Source organism: Ascaphus truei, chromosome 2 (assembly GCF_040206685.1).
Source record: "Ascaphus truei isolate aAscTru1 chromosome 2, aAscTru1.hap1, whole genome shotgun sequence".
In the NCBI taxonomy this organism is placed as follows: domain Eukaryota; kingdom Metazoa; phylum Chordata; class Amphibia; order Anura; family Ascaphidae; genus Ascaphus; species Ascaphus truei.
This window is the reverse complement of record NC_134484.1, coordinates 252101389-252125370: the sequence shown is the minus strand read 5'-3', so window position 1 is coordinate 252125370 and position 23982 is coordinate 252101389. Positions and strand designations below refer to the sequence as shown.

General features: G+C 39.7%; 1 protein-coding gene across 6 annotated transcripts in view; it reads left to right on the top strand.

Annotated features, from left to right (window-relative positions):
- AHRR (aryl hydrocarbon receptor repressor) overlaps positions 1-23982 on the top strand; it is a 313408-nt gene that overhangs the window by 182207 nt on the left and 107219 nt on the right. For 2 of the 6 annotated variants that reach the window (XM_075586044.1, XM_075586043.1), the window contains exon 5: positions 20481-20570. In XM_075586044.1, coding sequence (XP_075442159.1) covers positions 20481-20570 — 90 coding nt within the window. The other 4 variants (XM_075586048.1, XM_075586047.1, XM_075586045.1 and 1 more) reach the window with 4 other exon arrangements.

The window sequence follows — 23982 nt, the reverse complement described above, 5'->3', positions numbered from 1 at the left end:
TATCCTTCCTCTAATTATAGAGGTAAATAAGGATTTTAATCAGTTAGTGTTAGGACCTGCGATATTATGATCATGCCTTGAAAGTGGCTCGCAGGCTTATACGCTTTGGCCAAAGGGTTAACTAAATGACCCTTTTTTCAAGAGATATATAGGTATTTCACTGTTTATTTTTGTCACATTGGATGTTGCTGTGGACTTCTTTGTTTCTTGTTTTATACCGGTGACGTTTTGTAAGCTCTTTTCACTAGGGTTGCCAGACATCCCATATATATGAGTTTGTCCCTTATTTCATTGACTGGTCCCATTGTCCCGGAAAGGTTTGTCCGGGCGCATAATTGTCCAACATTTTAGGACATTGACGTGAAATGCCCAAACTTAAAATGAATGTAATGAAATCAGTCATTAAAACATAATAGATTTCTCATTGTCTAATAGTTACCTTTTCCAATAGATGTCTTCTTACAAAATAATAATGGTAGGACACTGCCTGGTCATCTCATAATACCACCCTTATAGGCGTTACTTTTTTCCCACCACTGCTTGTTAGCTCAGTGTATGTCTTTCTCCACCCAGCCAAGAGCAGAGAGGATAAAAAAACAAAGAATATAGTGCTCAAGCGGGAGATACTATTCAGCTTGAAGCATTTGCAAAGCATTCATCACTCATTATGATATTATTTCATACTGGATTTCGCATCCTATATTCTAAAAACTTAAATTTAGCAACCCTATTTACAATATCATTTAATCTATGACAAACTCACATGTCGGTCCATTAAAATGCATTACCGCCTGAAAACAATCCACCCTTCGCCAGGACCAATACAGCCACTAGGATTTTGAACTAGATTTCTTTGCATCATTTTTCTCTCATTTAAGGTAGGCACTGAGGGTTGTTTATCAAGGACGGCTGACTAAATGAGTGGTGGAAAAAAGCAGCATTCAACGAACGAGGGCTCAACTTAATTTCGCCTAGCTCTTATCATGGCTGTAATATGTTGACTGTATGTGCATGTGTGTATATTAGATATAGATGATTATTATCTTGGAGACCATATGCAGAATTTCTTATCCATCTGGGACAAATAAGTGGTATATCATATCATGGAAAGAAAACCATGAGAATGGTTTCATGTTTTATATACCACATCCTGACAGCGAAGGTGTGCCAAGGGAGGTGTACAATGCATTTTACCACTTGAGACTCAAATAAATTACCTTAGCTCTGCACAGAGAGGATGGATTTGATTACTATCTCACCAGATAGCTGGAGAGTGTCTTGTAAAAAGATTTACGAGCTGCCAGATTTGGTGGACTGGCTGAATCTTTCTGAGGAATGTTGGCATCGACTTTTTTTTCTGATGACCTATGATTTTGGAGGAAGGCTGTTTAGATCACGTTTTCCTGCCTCAAATACTTTTCCTTAGAAGCCTTATCATGACAACCATTTGGGAACCAGGGAGCCTTTTACATTTTCAGAAAACCGCTAATAGGAGCTATTAAAATGCTCTAATTATAGCAAGTGCTGCTATTGTACACTACGAAGCCTGTAGTAGGGTCATATAAGAACAGTGACAAATCGGAGGGAGACACAGTGTCTTTGCTCAAGATGACTCAGAGTTGGGTAAGAGAGGAAACATGGGCAGTGACAGATGTTAGTGGTAGCCCTTCTGAGTTCCCATCTCTCTGAAGATTTACACGTTAAAAACCGAGACAACAATCACATCACAAGCCGCAAAAAGATTGGTTATTAACACTTTCGTTGCCAGAGAAGCCAGCGACAAGTTGGGGGATTACTTTCTTTAGGCGAGGGTTAAGTGTCGCTGGAGGGGCTGTTTTTTTCTTCTTCCCGTGCTTGCAAGGGGGCGGGGGTGTTAAAGAACCATATATTCAGGTGGTGTCCCGGCGGGAACCCAGGTTTATGCTAGTCCTGCATTCCACCTTCCCTCCCTGTTTTATTTGTTTGTTAAACATGTGCTCTGCTTTCTGTTTATATATACTTGTATATATACTGTACCACTTTATATTGCTTATGTATGATTTTTTTTTTTTTTAAAGAAAAAAAGAAGTGGAAAATAACAGAAAATAAGTCTAAAGAAAGGAAAAGAGAGAGATGTTCATGATATTGGTTTGTCACAGCTAGAAAGGGTTAGGGGGGGTGGGGGGTGTTGTGCCTGGTCATGGAGGCTATTATGGGAGAGGCACAGTACGGGGGAATTGAGTTGGGAAGGCTGATTCTGGTTGGGTCAGCCGGCCTGAAGTTCATCTTCCTTTACTCGTAACTATGGTGGTCCGCGTTTCGTGTTATCTTGCCAGGCTGGTTTCAGCAGTGGCGGGTTATTTTGGGGACGGGCCACACTATCCATGCTTTATCCTTAAGGTCCAGTCTGGCGGGTTAGTTGTTTTTAGTGTATGATCTATAAGATCAGTGATTCTCAACACAGGGTTTGTGAGGCATCTTCAAAGGGTTCTTCCCCAAAAAATCTGTAATGGCGGGTCCAAGGCACCTGAGCTGGTGGTGTATAACTGTCTATCATAGCAGGCGCAGCCAAAGTATAGTGATTGACAGCTATACCTTCCCTGCTGTCTGCACAGATGGAGCTGCAGTTTGGGACCTTATTTAAGCATGTTCCCCCACAAGCTCAGGACACGACTACCTGGGATCAGTCAAACCAGTTTTGAATCTGATGAGTAGGCAATTACAGTAATTAGGGATTCTAGCAGGAAGTGGACAATTTTTGCTAGCTTTTGGATATATCTCCTTCATGCAGCAAGTGATAGGGTTTATAATATCCCATCACGTATTCTTTATCCTGGACACCCACGAAGTGTCTTAACTACAGGATACATACTTGTGTTTAATCATCATTTTAAATACCTTTTATTTTAATTGGATATTATTAAAGATATTTTTTAATTTCATTCCCAATACATCCAGGTGATGATAGAGTGCCCTTACTAGGTTACATTTTCTTTGTGTTCAAATTCAGTTCATTACCTAGGGCGCACCATCATCACACACTATATAGTCAGCTGTTGCAGGGGTTTCCCTTCAGTACAAGGCAGTGGACAATGTAAGAAAAGGTTGGGAAACTCTGTGTTAGATAAAGCTGTGGCCCTTTCTCCCAGCTTTGGCGTTTGCTTCCTGTCCTTCTTTAAGAAGGTTTGGGAGATTCTGCTAGGTTTAGGCTGGGCCCTTGCGGCATCCAAAAGTCATGGGTAAACTGGGACATTTGGAACTTAAATTTACAAACCTATTTTGTAGTTCAATGAGCTGCAGGGCACTATACCGCTGTTGCATTTTAAAAATATCTTGAGTGGTTTTTTTTCCTTCTTCTTCTTAGAATGGTTCTTTCTTTGAACTAGAGTTAAATGGGTCTTAGAGGAGAGACACTGTAATCTACGCTATTAATCCTTTTTACCACAGTCAAATCAACACAGCTTGAGTTACTAACATGTGGGCCGTATGTCTCAGATTAAATGAAAGTACCAAACATGCTGACATTGACTAGTGTACTGTACGTAACAGATGGTGATGGAGCAGTTTGGGGGGGGGAGGGGGGTGGCAGCTCCTATCCTTTCCCAGCAAAGCTTTTAACAGGAAGACATATTTTCCCCCATATCTTTATGATCATGCAATATATTGTCCGATGAGCTTCTTACATCAGCGATCATGGTTTCGCTATGATAGGTAGCCTTGTAATTGTAGCAATTTGCATGCATTTACTGCGTTATGGAGTATAGCTTTTTCAAACCAATAGGGCGTGGAATTCATGCAGCTTTTTTACTCATACTGGGGTGTTTTTCTCTTTCTGACTTAACATTAACAATGTGCTATCTACCGAAATATCATCATTTAAGGATCAAAATCAGTAAGATTTGGTGGTTCTCAAAATGGTAAAGATCTGTGAGACGGACATCAAAAATTAAAGACTACACCATGAGAGATGAAGCATCTTTACATATAAAAATGTTGAATTGTAATGTATAACTGCTTCATATCATATCTAAATTGATGTTTAGTGATTCGTGTTGAATGATCAATCTATCTACTGTACATACTGGCCAATCCCACCTTGTTTATAAAGGACAATCCCTGATTTGTTGCTAAAAATATATATATTTTTTTTTTTACTTTCTCCCTTAAAATATTTCCATCATCCCAACGTTTACCAAAGGAAATAAAATAAAAACAGATCCTACACTATCAACTTAAATCTACCTTCAAGAAGCTTTTTTGTATGTTGACCAGTATGCCTACATATACATACACCGCTATCTGTCTACCTATGCAAGAGCATACAGTATTCAAGTTTAGATGTTTGAAAAGTCCTGGTGTCGTAAAAAGGATTTTAGGACCCTTCTTTGCCTAAGAGCCAATTATTGACGGTGATGTGAGTAGAGCTATACGTTGCCATTCTATTTCTGAGAGAAACACTCACATAATTTGCTGAACAGGTTATATTTTTCCACTTTCTCCCAGAATAAAATTTGCTAAATATAACGTCAATGGAAGACGAAGAGATCTCCAATATTTCCATACCAAATCTTCCTAAAAAAAATGTTGGTCGGTGTTAGTAGAGCACATGTGTAGCACATGTGTATATAATATTGTATGTGTTTAAATGTAGATATTCTATTCTAACAGCCGGTTAAAAGCTCGTGAACGTTAGTGTCTATTTTAGTATATAAAAAAATAATTAAAAAAGGAGAAAGTATTAGGCCTATACATACAATTTTTTTTTAATAAAGATAAGACATTTAATGAATGAAATATTCAGTGATCATATAATGCAAGAGCGTTGTAAGACTGAATGCTTGTCTTCATCCAGAGATGTTTATAGACACCTTTATGGGTTGAGCAAAATATTTCACATGTATATTGAAGCATTTCCATCTCCACACATTACCCTCCTCTCTCAGCTCTACCCCCGGACAATCCCAGTTACTGCCCCAACAACAACTCCTTCAATTACCAAGCAGCTATCTGAAACACACCAACCTTATTATCCCCTTGTACCTTATGTTTCCACTTAAACTTTCTTATAGATTGTAAGCTCCTTGGGGCAGGGCCCTCCTTACCTACTATAACAATGTATGTTAATGTTTAATATGTTATTGTCTTTCATCCTCCAACCCTATTGTACTGCGCTATGGAATATGTTGGCGTGCTATAAATAAATGATAATAATAATATTGCTGAAGGTTCCTGCAACTCTTTGCATAGCAATGGAGTAGAGAACCAAACAAGATCTGGATGTTTAGATGCGTTCATTGTTTATACTGTACTGTTTCTCCAAACCACTGTTTATTCAGTTGACCAGAGTATGATTCTATATGCCACACCCTGTGCATGATACTGAGAACCTGTGGCAGTGCTATGCAAAGCTCTCCCACGTTATCTAAAAAAGCCCACTGTCCCTGGAAACGTTGCTGCCCAAGTTGTGCATGAACAGCGTGACTTAAAAAGCTGTTCACATCAAGGCCTGGTTACTGGACTCCACTGTTGCACTTAAATAACCATAGCAGCCCAGTCTCTAGGGATAGAAAAGTTGGCTAATTTTCCTTCATTCCAATACTAATAAGTGAAATATCACTTAGAATTGTTTCTTTTTTTCCTTTTTGGCTGTGCCATGACCCTGCCCTACGTGCCTTTGAAGTTATTACTGGGTTTTTTTTTCTTGTGTTGTGGGAATAGGAAAACTATTAGGATACATGAGGAGTTTTAACACAGGAAACCCATCTGCGTCTGCATTGGAGTGCTTGATTCATATATAGCAAGGGCTGTGCACTCCGTACATTCCAAAATGAATGAGCAAACACTAGTACTGCAAGATACTCTACTGTATGTGGACGTAGGATGGAATTAAAAAGTCAGTCAGTAATTATATTTTGCAGTAGGCAATGCCAGAAAAGGGGGCATACTTTGAAGATTAATGCTGGTTGACATTAAATTGCTGCATGCAACAGCATCCCAGTATAGATGGCTGGACAGTAAAACAATTCAACATGCTTAAGAAAGGCAGAAGAGAACCATACCAGTTAAAAAGTACAGAAGTATAACAATTCAACATGCTTAAGAAAGGCAGAAGAGAACCATACCAGTTAAAAAGTACAGAATAGAAGCCAGAGGTAAAGGATGGCTCATGATTACAGAGTAATGGCCCCATTTCTCTTTATATGTTTCAGTTACCCCCATGTTAACCACCCTCACATTCTTAAATATCAATTGCCACAGAGACTTCAGTGGGAAATCCGAATCATCCTTTTACACACATCTGTTGCCTTCATATACTTCATTGGGATCCGAAAAACAGAAATACCATTGATCAATCAATATGTTGAAAATACGCATGCATTGCATTGCAGCACTACTAACATCTGCAATGCAATGCATGCTTATTGGCACTGAAGGCAAGTGGCAGTACCAACTTTCCGAGGGTCATGTGATTGGCATATCATTGTGCTACCAGACATTCTGGCTACAGTGTCATGCCATTGCTGTTACAGCAGTCAAAAGACCGCGGAACCCTCCGTCCATTGCCTTGAAAGGAAGAAGTCCACCTCTTCTATTCAGAACAAACCCACAGCTTTGTGAGAACCACGGGCACGATCTGCAGAGACAATGTCTGCAAGATCACATTCCATTCCAGGAATGTGTATGGCACAAGAGCCCCACGTGTGCAGGTCTTGGAATGACACATTGTATTTATTTATAAAATGTTTTACCAGGGAGTAATACATTGAGCGTTACCTCTCGTTTTCAAGTATGTCCTGAGCACAGAGTTATGACGACAGTCACATGGTTACAAAAACAAAGTTACATTAAGTGAACAGGGTTATACATTATATACAAGACATGGCATGCACTGTTAAAGACAACATATATTATAGGCGTAATGTATGTAACAGTTACAAGGTGGTTTAGCAGGATTATTTGAAAACCCCTCTCATTTACCAAAGTTGTCTGGCTTTAAAAGTGTTCACTCTTTCAATACCCAGCCATTTGGAGTAGATATGAAGACGTCAAGTCCCAATGACCTAACTGGGGTTTGTGGGCCAGAGATTGGGAATGGTAACCAGATAATTATAAAAGTAATGCCTTAGTATAGGTAGCACCTCTGCGTCTTTGGACATAAAGCCACAGCTTGCAGTAGTTTGCTTATGTGCTGGTGCTACCTCTGCTGAAGGTTAATCATAAAGGCACAATAGGAACCAAAGGGCATTGCACATGCTTTGAACGGTGGGCTTAATTGTGTTGAGTATAAGTAGCAGGTGCAGGTTTTCGTGACTTTACATAATTGGATATACATACTAAATAAGAATGTAATCCAAGATTTAAAAGCCAAGTCTTTGTTTCCATTTGTAAAATTAGAATTTAAAAAAAAAAGGCGTCTTTTAATATGAGATTTAGGAATTTCGAAAATATATGCAGAATTTCAAAGAAAAGAAAACAAACAAACATTCAGCGCATATTTGACTAATCCCCCGTCATCGTATTTCAAGTGCTATGTATGAAGAGAGTAGCCTAGATCACATATCATAGTCACTTCTGTTGTTTGATCAAAGTGATTTAGCAATTAAGATTGGATAGTTATTCATTTTTAAGGATTAGAACAAACTGTGTTTCATTTTAGATGGGAGGCAATCTGCTTCTTGGGAAAACCTACCGAAGCATCCTTTTCGAAGTACAGGCCTGCAACAAGTTGCCCAAGTTATTAAGGGTACAGTAAACCCGTTGTACCATCTGTATACTGTGTCTGCATTTTCACTGCCATCTGACTGTAGGCCACGAGTGGCCCATTAAGTTATCAGAAGGGACCCAGGCCCCCACCCCAGCAATAATCATAAGTCCTAAACCAAATCATAAGTCCATAACCAAGCTAAAAAGGAGGGGTTTGTTTTAAATGTGTGTGTATATATATATATATATATATATAAAAAGAAAAAAAGAGGAGAGAGCGCACGCCCATAGCGTATAAAAGTTTTAATGAAGGGGGGAGGGGGAGAGAGGGGGGGGTAAAAAACGCACTTACAAAAAATGCATTAAAATCAAGCATATGTGATATACATAATCACCACCATCCGGTTTAGCTGAGACTCTTGGGGCACTCCTAAGCTCCGTTGATAAGGGGCAACGTCACTGCAGGTTCCAGGGCTGGTAGCACCATCCGGTCAAACTGCAGGCATCAGGTGCCTCCGTTGGTAATGGAACACCGTCCCAGCAGATTCACAAAGCAGGTAAGCAATGAAAATGTCCAAGAAAGAGGTCCCGTGTAATGCTGCCTCTAGCACTCGTGCCTGGATCAATACGCTCCAGCGCTTGGTGTGGACTCCAATGTCTCTGCGTCTGACGTCACGACGCTCCCTGACGCGTTTCGTCAGTCACGGCTAACTTTCTCAAAGGGATGTCATAAGAAGGGGAGGTCCGGTATTATATATACAACCTCAGAGTGGTAATTAAAGAACAACTCCTCCCCTACTCAGCTGCATTCGTTTTTCGTGCTGCTACATACATATATATGCACACTTATATTTACATAAAATACAGGTAATTAACCCTAAAAGGATCGGAGGAGAAAGCAAAATTTAACTCTAAATACCAGTCTACATCGTATTGCATATTGAATAGATGACACATAGTATACAAAACATATACATACAAGCTCATTAATAAAAGAAATCATTATATAAAAAAATCATTATATAAAAAAACCCATAAATGTATGTTAGATTTATATTTCACATAGACTGGCATAACATAGTTCATCAATGCCAAATTCATCATGACAAAGGTCCTAAAGGGATAAAACCAGAGGGAAACATTCAGCCTACATGTAAATCACAACCTCTCAAAATATATAAATGTGTGTATGGATTCTATTATGATATTCCATAAGGTGCATCAGTAAATAATACTTAACTTCACCTAATATATAGAGAGGGATGACCCACATATAGGCTAATACTACATGAGGTAACTGTAAAACAAAGGATCACAAGATATCATGCCATAAAATAGAAAGTGCAATAATATATATATATTCCCAATCACACATAATCAAGTTCAAATTTTTTCCTCTAATGAGTGTGTGAATGACTTGAATATTGACAATAAGTCATATGATCCCGATAGGAGAATACTAATCGTTTTAAAAAACCATCAGTCTGGAGTCTGTATGCCACAAACAAGGCCAGGTCCCGGGGAACTATTATGTGAGTGCTTATTAGAATTAATTATATATTTTTAATTTTTTGAAATTTTTAATTTTTTAATTTGTTAGTTTTTAAGGTAATAGGGACAGAAATGTATAAGTATCGTTCCCCATTATTTACTATCCAGGCCCTAAATGGCCATAATAAGGTGAGTGCCTATTTAAATCAATATTAAATATAATATAGGTGCTTTACAATAATTATAAAAGTGTATGTGAAAATCAATATTAAAAATATTACCTATTATCATCTATTCAACCCTATAATGATCCTATTTTTAATTGGACCACCTAAATGTGCAAATGAAAATTATTACATAATTATATCCATTGTCCAGACGGGTGGAAGTATGGGATAGGGGAGGTGGTGGGGGGGGGGGGGGGGGGGAGGGGGGAAGGGGGGGGGGGGCAAGGAAGGGGGGTGAATCTCAGGAGGAGATGCAGACAAGGGATGGAATGAGAAGCAGAGGAAGAGAACAGGAAGAGACATCCAAGGAATGATCAGACTAGAGTACTAACGTCTAAACACTCATTCAGAGTGTTTAGACGTTAGTACTCTAGTCTGATCATTCCTTGGATGTCTCTTCCTGTTCTCTTCCTCTGCTTCTCATTCCATCCCTTGTCTGCATCTCCTCCTGAGATTCACCCCCCTTCCTTGCCCCCCCCCCCCCTTCCCCCCTCCCCCCCCCCCCCCTCCTCCCCTATCCCATACTTCCACCCGTCTGGACAATGGATATAATTATGTAATAATTTTCATTTGCACATTTAGGTGGTCCAATTAAAAATAGGATCATTATAGGGTTGAATAGATGATAATAGGTAATATTTTTAATATTGATTTTCACATACACTTTTATAATTATTGTAAAGCACCTATATTATATTTAATATTGATTTAAATAGGCACTCACCTTATTATGGCCATTTAGGGCCTGGATAGTAAATAATGGGGAACGATACTTATACATTTCTGTCCCTATTACCTTAAAAACTAACAAATTAAAAAATTAAAAATTTCAAAAAATTAAAAATATATAATTAATTCTAATAAGCACTCACATAATAGTTCCCCGGGACCTGGCCTTGTTTGTGGCATACAGACTCCAGACTGATGGTTTTTTAAAACGATTAGTATTCTCCTATCGGGATCATATGACTTATTGTCAATATTCAAGTCATTCACACACTCATTAGAGGAAAAAATTTGAACTTGATTATGTGTGATTGGGAATATATATATATTATTGCACTTTCTATTTTATGGCATGATATCTTGTGATCCTTTGTTTTACAGTTACCTCATGTAGTATTAGCCTATATGTGGGTCATCCCTCTCTATATATTAGGTGAAGTTAAGTATTATTTACTGATGCACCTTATGGAATATCATAATAGAATCCATACACACATTTATATATTTTGAGAGGTTGTGATTTACATGTAGGCTGAATGTTTCCCTCTGGTTTTATCCCTTTAGGACCTTTGTCATGATGAATTTGGCATTGATGAACTATGTTATGCCAGTCTATGTGAAATATAAATCTAACATACATTTATGGGTTTTTTTATATAATGATTTTTTTATATAATGATTTCTTTTATTAATGAGCTTGTATGTATATGTTTTGTATACTATGTGTCATCTATTCAATATGCAATACGATGTAGACTGGTATTTAGAGTTAAATTTTGCTTTCTCCTCCGATCCTTTTAGGGTTAATTACCTGTATTTTATGTAAATATAAGTGTGCATATATATGTATGTAGCAGCACGAAAAACGAATGCAGCTGAGTAGGGGAGGAGTTGTTCTTTAATTACCACTCTGAGGTTGTATATATAATACCGGACCTCCCCTTCTTATGACATCCCTTTGAGAAAGTTAGCCGTGACTGACGAAACGCGTCAGGGAGCGTCGTGACGTCAGACGCAGAGACATTGGAGTCCACACCAAGCGCTGGAGCGTATTGATCCAGGCACGAGTGCTAGAGGCAGCATTACACGGGACCTCTTTCTTGGACATTTTCATTGCTTACCTGCTTTGTGAATCTGCTGGGACGGTGTTCCATTACCAACGGAGGCACCTGATGCCTGCAGTTTGACCGGATGGTGCTACCAGCCCTGGAACCTGCAGTGACGTTGCCCCTTATCAACGGAGCTTAGGAGTGCCCCAAGAGTCTCAGCTAAACCGGATGGTGGTGATTATGTATATCACATATGCTTGATTTTAATGCATTTTTTGTAAGTGCGTTTTTTACCCCCCCCTCTCTCCCCCTCCCCCCTTCATTAAAACTTTTATACGCTATGGGCGTGCGCTCTCTCCTCTTTTTTTCTTTTTAGATACCCTGTGGACATGGTTGGTCCATACTGAGAGCTGCCGGAGACCCTGCATACCAGCACCTATACTTTTCATTGGACTATTCGAGGACTGGTTTATCCTTTTTTGCTTTTTATATTACAATATTCTATTGTTCATGTTTTTGTGTGCCTGATATCATTATAGGTCCACATTATTATTATATGTGTATATATGTTTTAATTAAGACATTTACATCATATCGTTATAGCACATATATTTTATTGTATATGTTCCTTAGAGGCGCAGCTTATCTCCCTGTTGTTTGATATATATATATATATATATATATATATATATATATATATATATATGTAGCCATGCATAATAATAGACTGCAGACATCTTCCCTGTTGGCAGTAAGCCCTGGTAAGTACAGGCCTGCCAGCAGTAGTTATGGAGGTTTTCCCTCACACCCTGGTGAGGTGCCCTGTGTATGGATGGGAGTGGCTGCATGCTCTGAGTCCCTGGATAGTGACATCAGAGATGTGCCTACCCCCTGAGGTATATAGGGCACAACACTGTTAGTTTAGTTGGTTGTTGCTTAAGAGTTTGGCTCCTGTGAAAGGGATTGCGGGACAGCTTTGTGACCCTAGTGCGGTAACTAGTGGCACGAATATTCCAATTAAGCCTGTCTAGGCCACACTGTGTCCAGGGACCTGGCACAGGGGTGATCTCTCTATGGGGAGAGGGGATCCCACTCCAATTAGGAGGGCAGTACCTGGCAAAGGGACAGCACGGAGAAATGTGCGGCTAGAGCTGAAAGCTGCATGGGGCAGTCTGCTACATCCAGATCATCAATAAAGATGCCCTTGTTAAAGATACCCCCACTGTGTGAGTGTATTACTCTACAGTGGCAGTCACCACCGAGAAGGAGTTCCTCACCAGGACCATCTCCCTGCGGAAGCATAGATCCTGATGAGGTGGAGGCGCTGCACATGATGTAAGTAGGACTCGCACCCACTACCTCAGCTACCTGTCCTGATGACATCCCATAATACCATCAAGCGGGAGAGTCAGGAGTCCTGTTACTTGCAGGTGCACCACCATAAACAATCACGTAATGGGGACTGGCTAGACCACACGGGCCAATGTGAGATTGGGTGGGTCAGGCAGGAGGGAAGACCCGTTACATATATATATAAAAACAAGATATAATCTGCGCAACTCCCAACAATTGTTAATGTAATTACAATAAAAACCACACTTAGCCAAATCAGTCAAAAATGAGAGGTAATAACCCCTACAATCAACTAACCCTACTGAATGCTGTCAATTAGGTCCACGGCTCCACAATTGCCGCCTGGAAATTGTATAGGAAAGAATGACCTAGGCGCAAAAAAGCAGGGAAATAGAAAAAGAGAAAAAAAGGAACATCATAGGGCAGTATATCTATGCAATTCAGATGATTAAATGGTAAGATATACACTTACACTTAGTACAGCAAATAACAGCCTTTAATCCACTCTGGGATTCAGGAACTCTGCTTCTGAAACTTGTCTGTTTCTGTCTGTGCTCCTTGTTTGTATCGAGTCCCAGCAGCAATCGCGGTATATCTGTTCCACAGACTGTACCTGGCAGATAGATCTCGCAAGAAGGGATAGGTAGGGAATAAAAGGAAGAACAGGGATAGTGTAAAACCTTTTTAATAAAATATAACAAAAAAATAAAAAGTAGGTAATAAACTCACATTCTGTCTCTGATGTATGAGCAGCCCCTGACGAAGCCGAAGCGGAGAAACGCGTAGGGCAGGCGTGTTAAGGAGCAGTGGGAGACACGCTGAGAGATTGATTCCTGACAACGGAGCCGAAGCAGTGTATCCTCATACATCAGAGACTAAAATCTCGCGAGAGCCGGGCCACGTGATGCGGAAGTAGCCGCTCGAGTGAACAGTGCTGGTAACCGGCGTTCTCCGATCGTAGAGTGTGAGAGACTCGCTTTTTACTCTCAACTGCTTGTATTCAACTCACAGAATGTGAGTTTATTACCTACTTTTTATTTTTTTGTTATATTTTATTAAAAAGGTTTTACACTATCCCTGTTCTTCCTTTTATTCCCTACCTATCCCTTCTTGCGAGATCTATCTGCCAGGTACAGTCTGTGGAACAGATATACCGTGAATGCTGCTGGGACTCGATATAAACAAAGAGTACATACAGAAACAGACAAGTTTCAGAAGCAGAGTTCCTGAATCCAGGAGTGGATTAAAGGCTGTTATTTGCTGTACTAAGTGTAAGTGTATATCTTACCATTTAATCATCTCAATTGCTTAGATATACTGCCCTATGATGGTCCTCTCTTTTTCTCTTTCCCTGCTTTTTTGCGCCTAGGTCATTCTTTCCTATATATATATTTATATATATATATATATATATATATATATATATATATATATATATATATATATATATATACTGCATATGAACAAATAATATTACTTGTTGACAGTAAATGTTAAACATTTTCTGATTGAAAAACCATTGAGAAGACATTAAACTTCATAAAAAACACTTCAATTATAATTTTTTAACACAATGTTAAATAAACTTGTAATGAATAATTAGTTTTATCAAAGGCAGACACATGGGAGGTGGGGATTGCCCCATTTCCTATAAAACAGCCCCAAAGTAGATGGGGTACGCAAGACTGCAGCTTCTGCTTTTATGGTCTCCCAGGTCTACCCCTTTAACTTTTTGGGTTACTGTGAAAAGGTTACTTTGGTTCTACGTGGAACTGACCCTTTAACCTATTAAACATATCACTGTATTTAGGTCACTTTGGACCAACTGACCCTGGTACATGTGTAATGGTTAGCGTTGGACACATGCAAACAGCGAGCTGGTGCAGTTATTAATCACGTACAGTATACTGCATATCACTGAGAGCATCACTAATGACATTTCTGACTCTAGCCATCAACATTTTAGAGCTCTGTACAATATTGTACTTTTCAGTCCTTTACACCATAGTAACTGTAATGCATTTCATATTTATTTTCATTGTTTATTGGATCATCCAACAGCCCGACTGGAAATAATATTAACGCATCCTTCCTTCATTGTACGAAAAAGTTATATATTTTGTTTCGAGGGGCGTGTTAGACATACAGTAGTATGGATTTACAGAACTTTACATATGAAACCCCTTTCTCTGTGGGTCATCACTTTGTGGGACAAAAAACGAATCTCATATCCACATACAATATACAGCAATTTTAGATCTCAAAGAAATTAGCTTTTTATAAAGTTTAATGGTGCAAAATTTGCAGGACAATCTATGAATGTATCCCAGGTTTGTGCCATCTAAGGTCAAATGTGCAGAACATTGTCACTAAACCTCAGTATCAACACCTAATGATCGAGCTACAGAATTTTTGCTAGTAAATTGATACTTAGAACAAGCTTCTCAGTGCCGATACTGCACGTTGCATCTGTTTCGCTCCCTTTGTGCCAGCCTGCAATTTGAGGAGTGCCGAAGTGAGTTGTTAATGGACATACTACGTATGATTACAACATGCCAAATTCTGCATCTCTCTGTCATTTTTCATTAAAAAAACTCTACCAAATCTGTGTTGTAATATCGTAGCAGACAGGTACACTTATACAGATATTAAATAAACCTATAAAGAAAAAGGTAGGACAGGTGTGGCTTTGTGGCTTTGTGGTATCAGCAACCTTTTCGAACAAGGTTAAGTTGATTTATTACTATCTTTATTTGGATATAGCACCGGTCATGCATGAAATGTTTTACATTAGAAACGTGCAATTTAAAATAGCAGCAATTACATACACAATAAGAGGGATAATAAGAGCATTCATGCCGCACACGTAAGGAAATTGCATATGGAGAAACTGTCCTGCGCTTCAATAGATAGTCTCCAAGACGAAGCGCTGTTCCATAGCGTTGAGGGGGAGATCGTGGTGTAGCCTTGTGTGTGTGATGTCCCAATAAAGTTTTTTTCCTTCAACCCGGAAGTAGCCTGGATTTGTCACTAGCAGTGGCGCCGGATCTTCTTTCTTCTATTCCGCACACTTAAGGAAAGGGGTATTTCTTCTCCTGAAAGCTTAAAATGTAATGAATGCATTTGAAGCTTACGAAGAAGGGACGTTGTGGGTTATTCTTTAAACCAGGATAGTGCTGATCGGGGCACTATAGTACAGAAACTTCCATTGAAGTCTGTGGGATTTGCCATGCGGTAATACCACAATCACTACTATTTCAGTGTAACGAATAACAACTTTGTCTCTCTGATTCCTCGGCACCAACTGTCATGATAATATCAGGAACTACTAGGCCGTTTAATCCCCATTGGTGCTTGAGGGGTTGATGACATACACTTTTTCAAAGTATTCTGTAGAAGGGGTGGGCTCCTGCCGGTGCCTTGAGAAAGGCAGTTGGCTACAGGATTTTGAAAGGCAGTTAGCTTCAGAGTTTTATGGAGACCAGATTGAGCATATGGCATTGCCTCTTATCAATGACCTCTTTGGGAGGAACCTATGTCCTTTGGTAATGTACTGTATAGGATTTTCTGTTTTACTCCTTTTATTTTAAGAAACTGTTCTGCCTTATATTGCAACTGTATGTTTATTTTGTATCTCCTTTCTGTAATCTAAGCACTGTATTTATATATATATATATATTAAAACATTTAATAAGTAATGCTTTGGGCTCTGATTGAATGGTGCCCACTGGAGAGAATAATTTACTAAGCTCGGGTACACGTTACTACAGTTGATGTTATGTTAAAGTGGATGGTTATGACGTGTAATTGAGTAGGGATTAATACTAACGCGCTGGTTCCTTGCTGAGGAGAAAGGGGGGTTGCTAGAGTAGCCTTGTGTATTAACCCTGGTTGCATATCTAAAGTCACGTGCTCACTCGTGTGCTATTCTAGGCGGTGGTATATTGGGACGGCTTGAGAGGGGATACTGTCCATTTGACGGACCTTTGCGGAGGTGAAGAGAGGGTGCACTTGCGAGTGTCGGTATTAACCCTTGTCCCGTATGCAAGTTGTGTGCTAGCAGGGGGTCTTATGTGACACCAAGAATTAGTCAAATTGTAAACTCTTAAAGACAGGGATTCATTAAACCTGTGAATTCAACTGTATACAGCATTGGCAGGTCTACAAAAGAATGGCATACTTTCTGTGTTCAATAACACTCTGCTTAGAATGTGACTATCTGGGGGGGGAATGGGACTGTTTTTAGATGAGATCTTCTTTTAGAGATCTGAGACAGCACCATCTCTGAAGTAGGGATGGTCAAATTTATTTCTGCAAATTTGGATCTGCAGTGGATCTATCGGTTCCTTTTGGTCCGCGTATTTCAGTGGATCGATGTCAAAAAGGGCGATTCACGTTTTGCAGATTTTTTATTATTATTACCAATTCCGCAACCCATCCACGGGTTGTATCCAATGGTGGATTTTGAGGAATCCGCGCGGTTTGAAACCGCCCAAATCCGTTTACAGATTTTACCCCGCGAAAAGGATTTTGGGGGTAACATCAGCGAAAATCCGTGAAACAGATTTGGGCGGATTCGCACATATCTACTTGGAAGCTTCTAATCTTTACTCATCTTGAGTCTTTACTTAAACCCTACACTGCTAGAGGTGCAATGCCAGGCAATGTGCTGCTGGAGACACTTCTGCAATAAAATGGGTTACCCATCGTCTACAATGTACTGCTCCCTATAGCACTGAAGGGTTTCATTGCATTTATGTTCAAGTATAACATACATTGACTAATTTTGGCCTTCATATACATGTCAGTGAATTACTGCACTTCCCTCCTCTGACTTCCTAAAAAACAGTCCTATTCATATCAGTACAGTATGTACAGTAGAGGCAACGTTTATTCTAACATTTGCCGTAAACTTGCCGGGTTACATGCTGGGTATGTGCTGGGTATGTGCTGGGTATGTGCTGGGTATGTGCTGGGTATGTGCTGGGTATGTGCTGGGTATGTGCTGGGTATGTGCTGGGTATGTGCTGGGCTAGTTTGAGGCACGTTTAAGGCATTTCTGCATTGACTAACGACCCATAGGATTAACACAGCAGGGATCCCTGGCAGTCCAATTCAGTTTGAATGGGACTGCCAGGGACCCCCGCTGTTAATCTGATAGGCCATTAATCAGTGCAGAAATGCTGGGGCTAGTTTAAGGAAAGTTTAAGGCATGTATTCAGAATGTACCTGGGTGTTTCCTGGGTTTTTTGGGGAATTGCCACTGGTTTTTGTCTCTACTGTATAAATTCATCATTCTGAAGCTAAACATAGTTTGAAATGTAGTAAAAACAAGGACAGCAAAATAAAAGAGATATAAAAGGGAGAGAGAGGCTATTTCCGCTTAGGTTTACATGATGCGAGCTAAGGTTATCTGGCCTGGCAAGCCATCATGCAGTGGATTTTGCTACAAAGCCAGAGAGACCACATGGTCATGGCAGAAATACTGTACCACAATATCAAACCTCAATCTGATGGGTTTACCTCGAACTTTACAAAGGGAATTTTCTCATGACAAGAGAATGCAATACTTTGTTGGTGTGGTCTTTTGATCTGTGGAGGGACCAGGAAGGTAAAATAAAATGACATCCTTTGTGTATGTATATATATATATATATAACACATTTTAATGAACATACCTTTTGAAACCTCACAGAAACTGGGGTGGCTCAAAAGTTCTGTTTATGTTCATTTTAGCTGTGTAAAAAACAGCATGAGATTGATCAAAGAAAAGGAATCTCATTGAGAGCAATTACATTTTTTTCCTGTGCTAAATCTGGCACAAGTCTTTGCACTGAATTAACATAAGCATTTTTGCCACACTGACTTGTAAATAACCCCTCAGAATTGCCTATATTTAATAAGTGGTGCTAAACCACAAGGCACCTTGAGGATTATTCACATAAATGAGCGGTAAGCTTCCCGTAACCGCTAGAGTGCCAGAAGTCTAGAGGCACCGGAGTGCCTCCGAAACGTCTGTATCATGTGATCACTCCAGGAGGGATCCAGGAGACCCTCATGCCTGGCCGCATTCAGGTCTTCACTTATGTTTCGATAGAGACTGGCTCAATAACCCCTTAGAACACGATCATGTGCCCATGACATGCCTGGTACATCATAAGAGCCTCTGGCGTGCCAGGGCCCCTGCCATAGCTCAAAACATTTCTACTGGGGGCCTGCAGGCCCCATTTGGCCCACGAAGGGCCTTGATGTGGCCCTTGGAAGCTCTGCTCCTGCTAATGTAATACTCATTGCTTACTGTAGGCAGCCGAGTGCAGTTTTTTCACACTAAATCTCACTTGTACTGTATGTTAAAGTCATGTAATTATACATGGTAATGTTTTAATAAACGCTTGCAAAATGTTGAAATCTAATCATTTTTAAGTCTTTAAATGTATCTTAAAAACACATTACAATAAGCTTGTGGCCTTTCTACACCTAAATGTTTTCTGATCTGTCCCTGTTGAAGAGCCCTGTCATATCTGTTGCCTTATTAGGGCCCTGTAACCCTGTAAAGTTTGATGCTAAGCAAATTACAACTTTTTAAAAATTATTTGTATATATAAAGCATGTGACAATGTATAATTATACATTCTTAGCTAAACTGGCAATCGTTTTGTGTTCCTGTTATAAATCTGTCAAAATCCTGATTGTGTGACTAACATAATGACTGCTTTGGTCAGTTTAACTCAGCAGCTACAACGTATCCTTATATTACTAAAGTAACATTATCTATTGTTAGAGTTTACAGATCAAACTGCTGGGAACATTTGGAACAAATTATAACAAACGGTTAAGTGTTGCAAAGATCTAGCACTGCTTGGGAGGTGCTTTAAAAACCGCTATAAACAATAAAATAAAATGATGCTTTCAAACTCATTAAAATGGCATTGAGTTGAATAAAAACAAACAAACAAACAAACAAACAAAAAAAACAGTCACTATTATCTAATACTACAGAACTGATTTACTTAAAAATAAATAAACATATAAGATGTCACATGTTTTTGCTGCTTTAATGCCATTTTAATTAGTTTTAAAGCTTTCTTTAATTTCTATAGCAGGTTTTAACCCACCTCCCAGGCAATGCAAGATGTTTGCAACACTTTCCAGTTTGGGATAATTTGTTACCAATGTTCCCAGCAGTTTAAGCTGTAAACCGTAACAATATATAATGTTACCTTAGTAATACAAGGATACATTGTAGCTGCTGCGTTACAATGACTGTAGCAGCCGCCATTATGTTAGCCACACAATCAGGATTTTTACATATTTATAACAGGAGCTCCAAACGATTGCCAGCTTAGGTAAGAATGGAATGTAGCATTATACATTGTCACATGCTTTAAAAATATACAACTAAGAAAAGAAGAAGAAGTTGGGAAGTATATTGCTGCTTTAAAAGTTGAATAAAAACAAAAAGCCAACATTATCTAATACTTCAGAACCGATTTATTTAAATAAAAAAACACCATTAAGATGTCACATGTTTTGCTGCTTTAAGGAAGCTGGAGCAAGATGTGTGAACCATGCAAGTAATCTCTGGGGTCTTTCCACTGTGTGCTCTCCCCTAATGTGCAAAACACAGCTATTTGTTCAGTAAACGCCTTTCATTACATGGTGGTGGACACTTTTCTGATTTCTACAGTATGTTTTCTTTGCAATCATATGTATTCCAGATGCTGCCTATTAAACCAGTGTTTTGTCAGTATAAGATACCCTTACTTTAAAAAAAAAAAAAAAAAAAAAAAAGAAGCTTTTTTTCACCTTCCAAAAGCAATATATTCCATGTCTAAAATAACCAACACTGACCTGGATGTTGTCAATTATGTGTGAGGAAATAACACTTTTTCTTCCTTTGTTATTTATTGCAATTAACCCTGGGATGTCTTGTTTTTCTTTTCTTCTCTAGTCACTCAATGGTTTTGCTCTGGTTGTGAGCACAGAAGGGATGATATTCTATGCTTCATCCACAATATTGGACTATCTGGGCTTCCATCAGGTAAGCCTGTTGTATATTTGTGCTTCATGTGCTAAACTGCAAATGGTTCAAACAAAAATGCTCCCAAAATGACGTTAGAACATTCACTGTTAGCCTGTGTTGTTATAATCTATTTCTTGCTTTTCATGTTTTCAAAAACGTTTGTCTATTTATTATTTCACTGGCATCAGACGTCACAATGGCAACCTCTGTTGTTTTAAAGTGGGGGTGGCGGTGGCCATTTTAATTTCCCTGGGAGGCAGCTTTTCAGTCAATGACTTATCCTGAACGCAGCTACAGAAGTTAAAGGAAGGGGGGGTAGTGGAATGCAGGGGCTAAAGGATTTCACAATGGGGAAAAGAAAGGAGCCAGTTTCTCCATTGCTTCATACCTTGAAGTCTTTTATCTGTGTCTGCACGTCCATTAGGCAGAATATTTGCAATAACGTGGATGGGGAGTATTTAAAAAGTGCAGTGAAAGGGATAAGCATCTACAATATTTGGCGTGTACATGCAGGATTGCCGACAGGGGGGGCAGCTGGGACTCCTGAGTAAAGGGGCACGGTCCGCTGCCAGCAAACCTAACAAGTGGCCCGATTCACATAGGGTGTCTCCTGCAGGGTGTTGTCAGAGGGGGCCTGCTGTAGGCCAGTGGAAGGGAGGCCCCCACTTACAGGCAACCTCTGAGGGCACACTCCAGCAGGCACCTCTACAGGCCCCCTCCAAAGGTCTAATAGGTCCCGATAATCATCCAAGACAGCAGGTAGGCTCTTCTCCTCCCACCCACTCTCTCCTCCCTCTATTCTCTTCTTCCCTATCTCTCCCCCCTCTCCCTTCCCCTACCTCTTTCTCCACCTCCTCTCTTTCTCCCCCCTCCCCTCGAACCCATTCCCTTCTCTCTCCCTCCACCTCCCCTCCCTTCTCACTCTCCCCCCTTTCCCACTGTCTTTCCACCTCTCTCTAACCCCTCCCCTCTCCCCCTTTCTCTCTATCCTCCCTCTGCTCTCTCCCCCTCTCCTTCCCCCCTCTCTTTCCTCCTCTCTCTCATCCTTCTCTACCCCTGTCTCTCTCTTCTCCTACCCCTCTCTCATGAGGTGGGTGGGGGTGGGGGGGGTTGATTAACAGGAGGAAGGGCCCTGCTCCTTTAATTTGGCCTTGGCCCAAAGATTTCTGTTGGCGGCCCTGTGTACAGGCACACTTAGTTTGCTTACATTTAAGCCTACACGTTTTATTTTTATAGGAAACAAATGTTTATGAAAGTATCCCTCTATTCCTGTTCTTACAGCATACACATTGCAAAGCCTACACCTTTTTAAAACTGCAAGTATATCTGCTGCCAAATGTAAAGTTTCTTGAAATCAGCTAGAGCACGAATACTTTTTATGGACTTTTGACAAATGCAAAACTTAATTTCAGTTCATGCAAAAAAGCTTGTGAAAATGTACTCTTTTGATCTATTATTGCCCTTCTGGAAGGCAATACACTAACCAGCTTCCATTATCAGTGGTTTCATAGGTTCCAGTTGTATCCACACTAACATAACCCGCTACATGCTGTTTAAATCCTGCGTATTTTGATCACAGCCTCACTGCTGCTTTGAGTAGAACCAATGAAAAATGCCTTTCCCCATGTGACCAATGCAGTGAGCCTTTTTTTTAAAATTATATAAATCGTTCATGGGAACATTAGGATATTTTTTATTTCCTTTTAGTATGAATTCGAAGAAAAAAAACATGCTGCTAACATAATCCTCCAATTTGGGATGCCGTATTACTTGCTGAAAAGAACCACTTTTCTACTTTCTTCATGTAATAAAGAACGTTTCCTCAACCAAGAATAAATGAATGGAGGATTAAGAAATCTCCTCCATTTGTTCTATGAAATGTCAAAGAAATGCAGTAGCAATGCTCAAGTCAACAAGATGGTTTTGAAAACAAAAAGATTAAACTATACCATATTTTATTACCACATGCTGTTCACTTTTTGCATTTAAAATGATTTCAGTGCTGCTACTTATACAACTAATAGTATCCAAACCACAGTATTCAGGAAGAACACGGTCACCAACCGCTTGTTATCCATGTACTGTCACGATCCAGATCACTAATATCTCACATTCCAACAGGACAGTATATGCGCTTGTGGAGAAACTGTTCTCTTCTGGCAGAGTTTAAATTACAACCCAAAGATCTCAAGGTGCGCTTCTTGAATCGGAGCTACTCACTCTTAAAAGATCCTATAATTGAGCCATAACTAGTGAAAGACACTCATAACTCACAGACAACATGAGAGAACAACTCAAACTCCATGTACTTTATAGGGACATAAATTACAAGATTGTCTCAAATCAAAGGGATTTTTTTCGAAATAGTGGCATTTGCTGATATCTGATGAGGATCTAGCTAATGTTAATATTATTTTTAATTAATATTCAGTTGATTAACCAGCAATGACATAGAATGCACATTTAAAATGTAAAATAACAGTACTATTTTCAGTGTAAACACACAAATACATTGACTGCACGTATCTTTATAAATCAGTAATGTTTTATTTATGGTTTTATAGATGTTACAATTATATATGGATTTGCATTAATAGGTTCCAGACTTATACTTTCAGTATAAGACTGTATGTATTTCTTTACAGAGTATCTAATACAGTATTCAGAGCATCAAGATAACAGAAAGTATGTGGAGTTAATTTTCCTCTGCACTCTGGTTTCCTTGGAAACGTAATGGTATTTAAGACCGCAGTCGTGAATCTTCTTCTTGATTACCCCTGACGAAGCTCCATAGAGGAGTGAAACGCGTAGGTGTGATGTCGTATTAACGTCAATGAAGGCAGAAGCAGGCAGGGACACGGAGCCCTGGAGTCTGACTTAAGCAGTTTCTAGGGGACTGTTTTAAAGCATAATAATTCAAAGTCAGCGGAGGAAATATAATAGCCAGTTGATAGTAAGATTGTTTTAGGGATTGCAACTAGAAATACGTATTTCAAAATAAAGAATGCTCTGATTTGCTGTGAATTGATAGAGACTCATTGTTTGCAAAAGGCTCCCAATTAGGACAGTACAGAGGCTTGAGCCCTCAGCGACTGGGCGTCATGACTGGAAGGACTAGGCTCCGCTTACCTTTATGTGTGGGCAGCAGCCTCCCTCTCACCCCCGCTCCTCTAGAGGCTAGGTATAGCATGGGGCGCAACTTCAGTCCGCACCATGTCAAGAAATTAAAATGTCCGTGGCATAGCTTTTTGACCGGTTGCAGGCTGAAGCCCGAGCACACGATGGAATGTGGCTTCAGTGCTAGCTCTCTGGCCTGCTGGAATCACCAGTGCCTGATCATAGTGGGGGCTGTTGAATCCCGGTTGCACGGAGACCACGAAATGAGAGGAGGAGATGGCCAGACCCAGCGGTGAGGTCCGATCACCAATGG